This window comes from Pelmatolapia mariae, linkage group LG10_11, assembly GCF_036321145.2.
Source record: "Pelmatolapia mariae isolate MD_Pm_ZW linkage group LG10_11, Pm_UMD_F_2, whole genome shotgun sequence".
Classification (NCBI taxonomy): domain Eukaryota; kingdom Metazoa; phylum Chordata; class Actinopteri; order Cichliformes; family Cichlidae; genus Pelmatolapia; species Pelmatolapia mariae.
The window spans coordinates 72,660,069-72,672,376 of NC_086236.1; the positions used below are offsets into that span (position 1 = coordinate 72,660,069).

At 38.6% G+C, this 12,308-nt stretch overlaps 1 protein-coding gene across 1 annotated transcript; it reads left to right on the forward strand.

The window, feature by feature from the left end:
* On the forward strand, positions 1 to 3,173 carry LOC134635567 (uncharacterized). The gene is made up of 6 exons (XM_063484941.2): positions 1 to 258; positions 892 to 1,028; positions 1,198 to 1,291; positions 2,079 to 2,245; positions 2,423 to 2,486; positions 2,859 to 3,173. The coding sequence occupies exons 1-6, from the start codon at positions 1 to 3 to the stop codon at positions 3,171 to 3,173; spliced, it is 1,035 nt and encodes a 344-aa protein (XP_063341011.2).
* Positions 3,174 to 12,308: the final 9,135 nt, after the last annotated feature.

The window sequence follows — 12,308 nt, forward strand, 5'->3', positions numbered from 1 at the left end:
ATGATACCCCAGAGTTGCACCCCTCTTCTAGGTCAGTCATCCATTAGTTTTGTCTTTCTTTTTCATGTTTTTAAGCTTGTTTTTTTTTTTTCTATATCTCATTCAACATCATCGTCCCTCACGGATACCATGTCTCTGTCCTCAAGTGACAGTGATCTTCACAGAGATTTGGGGATCCCCGTTACTGGAAGTAGACTGAGCACTGGGGCCAAGAACAAGCCTACCACAGAAGTTTCAGAGTCAGAGGCTGCAAAAGAGGTACTTTAGATGCATTTTAAAAATGTAATTAGCTAATTATTATTGTAAGTTTAGCTTGTCACAATATAAATATGGTTTCATTTAAACTTATAAAATTTTTGCAAGGTAAGATAAGCACGGTGGCACGGTGGTTAGCACTGCTGCCGCACAGCAAGAAGGTCCTGAGTTCAATTCCACCATCAGGCCGGGTCTTTCTGTGTGGAGTTTGCATGTTCTCCCCGTGTTTGCGTAGGTTCTCTCCGGGTACACCGGCTTCCTCCCTGTGGTGAGGAAGCCGGTGTACCCGGTTAGGTTAATTGAAAAATCCAAATTGCCCGTGGGAGTGAATGTGAGTGCGAATGGATGTCTCTCCCTGTGTGTTAGCCCTGTGACAGACTGGCGACCTGTCCAGGGTGTACCCCGCCTCTCACCCTATGACAGCTGGGATAGGCTCCAGCCGCAACCCTGGAAAGGATAAGTGGAAGCGAATGAATTGGATGGAAGATAACTTAATGCACTGCTGATGGGATTTCGGTGTGTGGGAGTGGGGTTGCTCTGTACCCTATTAATGTTAGTTTTTTGTATGAATCTGTAATGGTGGGTTAGATTTATTTAATAACATACATGTGCTAATTGACAATTCTTTTGTTGAAGATGGTAGAAAATGCATTGCGCATAAAACCTGGAGGTGAGGATGTCTTGGAGGAGTACAAGTCTGAGAAATCACTGCAGCATTGCACGCGCAGGCAGCTTGTTAACATACTAGCTAGTCACATGACTGAGATGCATGGGTAAGTGGTTTTGAAGAAACAAAACTAATTCAGATCAAAAGAGGTGATCTAGGACTGCTTTGTTTTCAAGACGTGTAACACTGAATTATGTTTAGGAAACCACATTATTATTAAAGTGGCAGGGTTTATTTTGATTTTTCTGTTTGTATTTGTTTTCTTTGCTGTAAAGGAGGATTCCTTCACGTAAGCAGAAAGAGAAGTATGCCTTGGGAATCATTACACTTTTTCCCTCGCTGAAGGATCCTTTTTCTCCAAAAGGCTATGTAAGTAAAAAAAACAAACTTCATACCTGAAGACAATTTAGCTTTATAGACTGTAACTTTTCAATGTTTGTTTGACATATAATTCATCAGTTAAAAAATTGAAAAACAAAAACTTTTAGTACATTTTTTTCTTAGTTGCTTATCTAAAAATGTAATTGATTATTAAAATCTTTGCTGACAGTAGGAATTTATCATAAAATGCATAACAATTGTTGAAAACATCTATCTATCAAACTACAACCCTATAGATAAAAATGTAATTTTTTAGGTTATAAAATTACAACTGCAATTCTAAGATCACTTAGTGATTTACTTATTTTTCCACATTTTTGAAAATACATTGACAGGAGCACTTCTATGATGGAGAAAAAGGCACAGGATATTTAGCATGGCGCCTCAAAACCATGTCCAGGAGTAGAGATCGGAGGCCAGAGAAGGTAGCCACATCTCCTCAAGCGCAAGGACCAAACCGCAGAAGATCAACAGTGACAGTGCCTCAACAGCTTGATGGAGATGCCTGCAGGGAGGCTGTATCGTTTCTTCTTCACTGTAATGATGAGACAGTCATCTTTGAAAAGATGAAGATGACCTTTCAACATCGGCAGAACCTCGTGCATGATCCACAGAGAACGACAGATGTCCTCAAAACCTTCCCACGATTTTTAGACATCAAGGGACTAGTGAGTGGTGTTTTTATTTTTACTGCTGTTTTTTCTTATCGGGCCAAATGTTGGCAATTTACAATGGCATTTTACTTAAAGTATTTTTATGTATTTATGATTAATAGCTAAACCAAGACTTCCAACTGTTGTTTGGGGCTGAAACCGCATCTAAGCTCCTTGAGAAGTGGGAAATAGCATTTAAACCCAAGATTATTGATGAGGCCCGACATCTGACTCGATCAGCTGAGGTGCACCAACTTCTGAAAGCTGCTGAGAAACTTGCAACAAATGATGAAACCAGTAAGGCTACTCTCTCTCTTGGTTTGTATTCCAGCCAGCTAAAGCTTTTTTATTTTTGAATTGTAATAGTCCATATGTCTTTTTTTTTTACTTGTCTTTCCCTGCCTAAAGACTGGGACAGTGATATGGCTTCTCTGCTGCTCCTCCTTCATTTGTTGCCACCCACTGCTGGTCGGAAGAGGACAAAAATTAGTCCATGTGATGCTGTGGACAAAATGGTGCACTTTCATAAGGTGAATATACCTCTTCTACTACAATCCAATAACGTTAACCCATTAGCAACAGCATATTTTTAAGTTGACATTACAAATAGACTTTTTATAATGTAAGGCCATGTCCTGTGCAGTTTGGTCTCCTACAGCTTTCTGGGAGCACTGGTAAAAATTGAAGACTTGCTAATTTTTCTGCTGTGCTGCTGTTAGGTGTCCCTTCTGATTTTTAATAGTTTTCCTCTTACAAAAAAGTGAACAATTACATTAATATCTCTCCATCAATTTCTAGACAATATTTCAGATTCTTTAGTCCAAGGGACATACTGGAGTACTTAAGACTAAAATATGACTGTAAATATGTGTCAGTTTCAAGTGTATGTTTCTTTTTCCCAGTCAAACTGCAGCATTGATGAACACCTGCGGAAACGAGAGGGAAAGCAGCCATACATCCTTGCTGTGGGCCGCACCCAAAACAACATCCATCAGTTCTACATTGTCGTGGACAAGCACCTTATCCCCTGCCAAGCCACCAGCTCCTTGGGTGCTTTTGATGAATTGTTTAAATCTCACTACGTTTTCAACCTGTCCTATGATGAGTCCCTGGTCCAGCTCTACACATTTGTGCAAACAGCAATCTACAGCATTGATGCTACAACAACAAGTGGCTCTCCAAGGGTTTGTGAACTTCGGGCAAAGTTCTTCAACTAAGTTAGAAAAATGTTCAAATGTTTCATCTGTCAAGCTGTACATGCCGCTAGCCAGTTACTAATAACTCACTTAAGACTTGACCATAGTTTCTATCCAAGCACCAGGTTTAAGTTGGTTTGTGCACAAGACCGCTGTAGGCGACAGTTTTCAACGTATTCAGGTTTCAAAAAACATTTGGTTGTTCATGAAAAGGAATTTTGTCAAAGTGTTGATCCAGTAAAATCAGCATGTTTCACAGATAACTGTTCAGGAGACAATGCTGAAGATGGAGATACAAATTCCATGCAAAACCCAGAAACTAATAGCTTTGAGAACAAGGGATCTGGTCTTCAAATCCAAAATGTGAAACATATTTGTGCTTCAATTATTGGTAAACTGCAAGGAAGTGGTATGGCAAATAGTGTTGTTTCATCAGTTGTTAATGATTTGGAAGATCTTGCTACTGGTCTACATGCTCAGGTAAAACATGACATTTTGGCTCATTTCTCTAAGGATGACCCTGTAAGAGCTACATTAAACGAAAGCTTTGAAAATTACGAAAACCCTTTAATTAGCTTTAATACCGAAACCAAAAGAATGGCATATTTCAGAGAGAAATGGGGCATTGTGGAGCCAGTTGAAATAATGTTGGGAGTTCGATTTGATACAAGGAGAAATAAATTAACAGGCACCTATGATCAAGTTCCAGTTAAAGAAACATTTATTTACATTCCAATTTTGGAAACGATTAAATTTATGTGTCGTAATGCGGAAATTTGTCAGTTGCTTAGAGAGCCACATTTATCAAAAACGAACACATTTAAAGACTTTTGTGATGGAAGCTATTATAAGACACATCCCTTGTTCTCTAAAGATCAAAGTTCTTTACAAATTCAGTTGTACTATGATGACTTTGAAACTGCAAACCCTTTAGGTTCAAAACGCACTGTCCATAAAGTAGGTGCTCTGTATTTTGTCCTTAGAAATCTGCCACCTAAGTTCAACTCTGCTCTTATGAATATTCATCTGGTAGCATTGTTTCATACTGAAGACATGAAAAAATATGGATTTGATCCAATTCTACAACCTCTTATTAATGACATCAAAATACTGGAGTGCTTTGGCCTTGATTTACCATTCTCCTCTGAAAAAGTTTATGGCACTATATGTCAGATAACCGGAGATAACCTGGGGATGCACACCATTCTGGGTTTTACGGAGTCTTTTAGTGCACGACATTTCTGCCGTTTGTGTTTGGTTGACAAAGATGATGCCCAGAATGTTTATGATGAAGATGACCCTAAGATAATCTTGCGTGGAAAGGATCTTTTTGAAATGCATTGCAATGAGTTGCAGTCAGAACCACAGAAGTTATCAGTGTTTGGCTTAAAGCACAATTCAACATTAAATAACCTACAGTTCTTTCATGTTTGTCACAATTTCTCTTTGGACATAATGCACGACATTCTCGAAGGGGTGGCTCAGTATGAGATAAAGTTACTGATGGAGTATCTTTCTGAAAATGTTTTGTCAAAAAATGATCTGCTTTCAAGAGTTTACGCTTTTGATTACGGGTATTTGGAGCGCAAAAATCGTCCTACAAGGATTAACCTGGACAGCAGTGGTAATAGCATAGGGCTCAATTCCATGCAGACTCTTTGCCTTGTAAGAAACCTTCCACTCATTTTTGGTGATCTTCTGCCTGAGGGAAACCCAAACTGGACTTTGCTGTTGCTTTTATTACAGATCATTAACATAATATTTTCTCCTTCTCTTACATTAGGCATGACTATACATTTGAAGCATTTGATAATAGAACATCATGTTTTGTTTAAACAGTTGTATCCAAATAGGAACCTCATCCCAAAACATCACTTTATGATACACTATCCTTCCTGCATAAGAAAAATTGGGCCTCTGATACATATGTGGAGCATGCGATTTGAGGCTAAACATAAGGTTTTCAAAAATACTGTAAAAAACTTCAAAAATGTTACAAAGTCACTTGCAAGAAGACATCAAATCTTCATAGGATACCACTGGGAGACGTCACCTTTAAACCACATCGAATATGGACCCTTAAAATCATTTAATTTGGACCGTGAGGACAATACACAGATGTTTGCAAGAGCACTGCATGCTGCACCGAGAGACTTATTTTCTTCTAGCTGGATCAAATTTTCTGGAACAGAGTACAGAAAAGGACTAATCATTTGCATTAATGTTGAAAATGAAATGCCTGTATTTGGTAGAATAACAACGATCCTCTTAGCTGACAGTACTACGTTCTTCCTTGTGGACAAACTTCTGGTTGATAACTTCAATGAGCATTTTCATGCCTACAGAGTGTTTGAGACTGATGAAAAGGATGTTATAAAAGCAGACAATCTTATCATTTACAAACCCTTTGACCTGCAACATGCACATACTGGTGTTGACTGTTTATATGTTGTTCCTTTATTTTATTTGTAGTTGTATTAAGGCAGCAAATTGGTGGCCAGTTTGTATTGGTGCTTGGAACACTTCCTTTGGAATAAAATGTTTATTGTTTAATTTGTTTATGCATCTTTTTTCTTGAGCCTTTAAATCAAGCACATTCAAGCTTGGTAGAGATTAATTACATTTATTTTTCTGTTGAAATGATATATATAAAACACTCAGTGTTATTTTGTTACACTTTTAAGTGTAACAAAAAAAACACTCGCAGTGTTATTTTGTTTAACCACGTTAACACTCACAGTGTTTTGTTTTACACTTAAAAGTGTAACAAAATAACACTGTGAGTGTTAGACAATTAACACTACAAAAGAGTTAAAATATTAACACTATTGAAAGAGTAATTTTAACACTGGACCGGTGAGGATTATATAAACACCGGGATAGTGTTAAAATTAACACTAAGAGAGTTAAATTTACACTTACAATTTTGCTGTGTAGTGTTCCCCCCCCTGAACCATTAACAAATGGTTCAGCCCATAGCAGGACCGGCTTTTTTCTTGGTTTCAGTAGCAGCGATGCTTATGATTGTGCCAGAACACATTTTGAACAACACCATGGGAATTTCGGATTTTACACAGGTGGTTGGATGTTACACTCTGAAAATGGAAGGAAGGTGAGTGATATTAACCCTCTGTGGTCCACAGACACGCTGCACCTCCAAATCACATGACTGATTTAAGCTGACATAGCAAAAAGCTGCAGCCACGCTGAGTCTCTATTTCAGCCCACATTGAAAGTTCGGACTTCAAAGTTTTTAAATTTTAATTACAGGCCAGTAAATCCAGAGTTATGATAATATATATAAGCCACGCTTTTTACTAAATACTGTCCTCACGTTTTTGTGTGTGTGTGTTTTAAGCGTTTTCTAAGGACAGCGCGAGAACAGTAAAGAAAGGAAAAAAGCCACCTCTTTCCTATCTGTGGAAAAATGCACCATGTCGACCAATTAAAAAAAAAAGTCAACATGTGGGATTTGGTTTAGGAAAAGGGAAAAGTTTTGAGAGTGACAGTAACGGCAGCGAGACAGAGCGAGCGAATGTGTGTGTGTGTGTGTGTGTGAGAGAGAGAGAGAGTTTTTAGATGTGGGAGATTTGTGACGTTTAGTGTGGAGTGTATACTTAGTGTGTTGTGCTGTCTTGTATAGCTGTCCTGTTGTGTAGTCGTTTTGTTTTGTGTGTCAGTGAGGGCACTAATGAATGTCACTAAGGCACATTTGCAATGTAAACACCGTCACTAAGTAGAAAACCAGCGGAGTGATACACCTCCTGTTGTCAGGCCTGCAGGTTTATCCCTGTGCTGCTCTCCTCTGTCTTTTGGTGGACAAACTTTTTTTTTTTTACTGGCACACATCATTTGTGGAGCATCTTATTGCGAAACCTGATTGTTCTCTCATTTTAGTTTTAGTAATATTTTTAAATGGTTGTACAAAATGGAAAAAAAACGGCAGGTGTATTGGCTGCATTTTTAGATAAATAGTTGTATATGTTTACAAAATGTGCAATTTATATTTGCATTTCAAGTTATAAAAATTTACTCAACATGTCTGTGGGGGTTTTTTTACAGTAAAAAATACTACTAGGATTTTAAGTTCTTTGTGTGATTTCAGATCAGTAATAGTACTATTAATAGTAATAGTAGTACTAATGCAGTATGTCAGTGAAAAAAAACAACTAAATTCAGTTGAGCTGAAAAGATACCAAACAAGGCAAGGGGAAAAAATAAAATGAAACAATCTGAGGGTGAAATACAAACGTAAACTCAAAAGGAGTCAAAAATGTCCAGTTGTATTTCAGACCTCAGTGGCTTAATCCAACAAATCATGAAAAATTAGGTTTAAATATTTTGTTCATGACAGTGCAGATTTCTGACATTTTGTGTAATTTAAGCTGTAACAATGTGATTGTTTTCTAACAAAAAACAGTGTGAAACTTAAGTTAGACTTGTGTTTGTAAATGAACCGCCCCATGTTGTGTAGCTTTCTGGATTTTATACTTATTGGGCTACATATTTATTTATTATACAGGCTATACAGTACATATTCAAAACTCACATGTTTTATGTAACTAAAGTGTGTAATTATGTGGGCTACAGACAATAATTAAGTTATAGACTATATTTATATGAAAAACATGTATACTTACTGCATTTGAATCATTTTAACCATATGTAACCACCTGCATATGTGTTTGGGGGGAAAAAGGCTTTGATTTTGCCACCCCATTTGATTTCTTTGCCACCCTCATGCCACCCTAAGAAAATTTCTCTAGATCCGCCCCTGCAAGGAGGTGTGGAATGACGGAGGGGGTGGAGGGTGGGGTACGAACGGAAGAAGATAGAGAGGAGTGTTGCACTGTTGTGATTTAAAATTAATGGACTTAACTTCATTGTTCTGACAGATTTCCTCTTTTTTCAGTTTGAATTGTTTAACTTTTTTATGGGTTTTGACTGGAGTAAAATTCTTTTCTGTAAGTATTAACAGGATCTCAGCACCGTCACCCATAAAGTACTGAAGAAATGTTTTTTTATTTTAAATGTTCTTTTCACAGATGGATATAACCGTTTTTCTAAAATGATTCTGGTGAGAGAAAGTCGAAAGGATGTTACCTCTTATGTCGACTGGCAGAACGGGTGTAACATTTAGTCTAAATGTTGCTATTATGTGGGTGAATAACTGAGTCTATGCTTTTACTGCTTTGTAAATTCTGTTTCTGTTTCGTTTGCTTTTTGGATGACATCACAAAAACAGAGAGAGGAGGAGAGAGAGGGAACAAAAGGGAGAAACAGGTGAGAGTGGATGTAGCCAAACTCAGCACCCCTGTTGTGCTAAGCTTCTGTTTTGCATTCACTGATGATGATTTCACATAAATAAGCAGTGATTTATACTGTTCTCAAATGTGGAGCCTGCTTTTATAAAAACTTATGTCACAACTACTCCATTATTCACCTTATTTACAGATACTGAAGTTAAATGAAAAACAATAACTGTTTTAAAAAGCATGGATTTAATCGATGCTTTGTGTGGTTTTCAGCAGCTCACTTGTATTGAGGAACTTTGTTTTGAGTCTTCCAGATTAACAGTTAATGATGAAGCAAACAAACAAACAAGTAATATGATGCCATATTATACATATGTGCAAACGCAAAATTATAGGACAGTGTGTTTGGAAGCAGAGTGATAAAAATGAATAAATAAAGTATCTTTAATGCATTGTTGTTGAGCTGTGCACCAGTGCTTGTATATCTCCTGGTTAGAGGGAAACTCACTTCCTATGATATGCTCTGCCCCCCTCACCACTCTCTGGAGGGCATCACGCTTCTCTACAGTGCAGCTTCTATTCCAGATGGTACAGCAGCACAACCTGATGCCTTCAGTGGAGCTGCTGTAGAAAGACCTGAAAATGTTAGAACTCACACTGTGTACAGGTAGAGGTGCACCTGGGCCTTCCTCACCAAGTCTTTAGTGTGCATGGACAATCTGAGGTCCTCGGTGATGGTCACACTGAGGAAGTTTGATCAAAGACACTGATCAATGGCCATGAGTTTATTCAAATGAAGTTTCATTTATTGTGCAAATGTACTGTTTATAAAGTCGGAAACCTGCAGTCAACTGAGACTGAAGATGTCACCTGGATGAGTGACGAAACATTTCTCCCACTGAAAACGTCCAGATGAACAGAATCAACCTTTTGGGATTTATTTACCTGGATGAGCATGCATTAAGATATATGCAGAGTCATCGTCATCCACAATCATGCCCATCATAGTTATGTCACCACATATTTAACGATGGCACTGAAGCTGTACCCCAGTCCTGTGTGTACAGGGATATATTTCAATATATTTTTGTATTTATAGAAATGTACACATAATGCTCATTTTCACAGGGATCGTTTGACTCTATTAAAGTAGATTTGGTCGCCTTAGTTTTGTTTTCAGACCCTAAATTCATCACCCCTGACAGTCTGTCTTAGCTCCTCTTTAAGCCAGCTTTGCTCTTATTAGCTGTCCTCCACAAACAGAAGGTTTGAACAAAATGTGGGTGGAGCTTCTGTGCTCACAGCCAGAGCACCATGTTAGGCTCTCCCCTCTCATTATCACATCTTCACATTAAATAAGAAGAAAAAAAGAAATGCTGGTTCATCATAATTCATCAGTTAAAGCAGAATGTACTGAATCAAAGCCATGATGTGCAAATCCAAACAGACGCTCCTCTGCTCACTCTGTGGATCAGGTGTAATCTGATTACAGTGAAAGATCACTGAGGCTCTGTGCAGGTTTGCAGCAGCAACTCTGGGAACTGAGTTTGGGATTCAGTCAGAACTGTCAGTCTTGTGAATGCTGAGAAGTACAGGATGATTCTCATCCATCACCAGGACCAAAAGGGAGATATCTAGTGGCTCCAAAATTCAGCCTACAGAAGGACAACGAGCCCAAACATACAGCGAGAGACATAAAGACAAAGAGTCCTGCAGCAGATGGTCAGACCCACACAGAGTCCTGATCTCAGCATCATGTTGGAGTGAGCCTGTGAACACATGAAGAGAGAGAATAAAGAGAACAGCGCAAAATACCTGCCAACACACTGTCTTTAAAAACATTGTTCTCTTTTAATCATAGAGGATGTTCACCAAGGAAAACTTATTCAGGTTTTTTTGTTTTTTTAAGAAAAACATATTTTGCCTAATTCTTTTGCACACTGTTCTCCTTAAATTGCTGGCTGTCTGAGTGGTGTCCAAAAAACGATGTGGGCCTCATAGATAATTGGCAAACCTTCTCTGGAGGAAACCTGGTCTTGTTAGGAGAGACGGCATCCATCCCACTTTGGATGGAGCAGCTCTCATTTCTAGAAATATGGACAAATTTATTAAACCCCCCAAATTATGACTATCCAGAGTTGGGACCAGGAAGCAGAGTTGCAGTCTTACACGCCTCTCTGCAGCTTCTCTCCTCCTGCTACCCCCCCAAAAACCCATCTCCATTGAGACTGTGTCAGCTCCCAAACAGACAAAAAACAAACTAAAAACCAGCAACAAACAACTTAAACATAAAAATCACAAAGAAAGAACAATACAGTATCCACATCTGAACCAAAGAATAAAACAGTGAAATGTGGATTATTAAGGTCTCTCTCTTAGTAAGTAAGTAAAATTTATTTATATACTGCTTTTCACAGATAAAAATCACAAAGTGCTTTCCAATACAAAAAATGAAAATACAACATATAACAATGTAAAACAAAAAATACATCATAAAAACAACAACCTCCAAAATTAGATTCTGTTCATCTGGACGTAGCGTTTTCAGTGGGCGAAACGTTTCGTCACTAATCCAGGTGACTTCTTCAGTCTCAGCTGACTGCAGGTTTCCAATCTTATAAACATACATTTGCATAATGACTGAAACCAGCCCACTGAAGGAACAATGGGCTGGGAGGTCAGTTCCTTAATCTTAATTATGCAAATTCTCATGACCATTGATCAACAACCACTGACCAAAACCCACTGATCAAAGCCCATGGATCAATGGCCGTGAGTACCATCCACAGAGAGTTGGGGAATGGCTGCAATCACAGCATTGTAAGATGGTGACAGATGTACCCTTAGGCCCCCTCCTCGATTCTGAGATGGTCTTTCCCTTTTCACCTAAATGGCCTCCTTGACTCCGCCCTCAAACCAGCGTTCCTCCCTGCCAGGATGTGTACATCCTCATCCTTGAAAGAGTGTCCACTGGCCTGTAGGTGTAAATAGACTGCAGAGTCCTGGCCTGACGAGGTGGCTCTTCTGTGTTGTGCCATCCTCTTAGTCAGAGGTTGTTTGGTTTCCCCGATGTATAAATCCTGCCAATCTTCCTGGCACTTAACAGCGTACACTATGCAGGGCTCTAGACTAACTTTTTGCCATGGGCGCACCGGTGCGCCTAACTTTAAAAAGTTGTTTACTTTTTTGTAAACAACTTTTAAACTTTTAAAATTTTTCAACCGCATCTCTTAACACCGCAGTTTTACATGTTTTTTGGGGGGGAAGTTACAGTCCATACAGACAATATTCATTTCTAAATTATTAACTAACAATCTTGTGCTTAAACTGCTTTGTCAGTATTGTAGAAAATGTTAAACTTAATCATCATCTTGGCCTGACGACCTGTTTGCTGTTGCATGCTGCTGAAAGGCAGTGGGGAGAGGGGACACTTGGGCAGTGCATTTATTGCAGCATATAATGTGTTTTCTGGATACACTGTGCTTTTTCAGCATTCAAAGATTGATGGCACCGTGTCAGAGCTGGCTATGAATTTCAGACGGATCAGGCCTTAACTTAACAAAAAAGTTATCAATAGTTCTTTTCATCTTTTCTTATTACCCACAGCTACATCCACTTCTGTCGGGCCTAGGCTGATCACTAGGGCTGGGTATCATCACTGATTTCTATAATCCATTCGATTCCGGTTCTCAAAGTCCTGATTCGATTCAATTTAGCCTCAGACAGTCAGAAATATTATAATTCTGATCATTTATCAGTACTGATACATGTGAGACTTCATCAGAATTGTGAACATCACAGCAGATGCCTTTGTGTGAAAGTAACTGAGAATAAAACACAGAAAAACATGAAGGAGATTTTCCTGGCCTGGCTTTTTATAGCAGATAACCTTAAAAATATT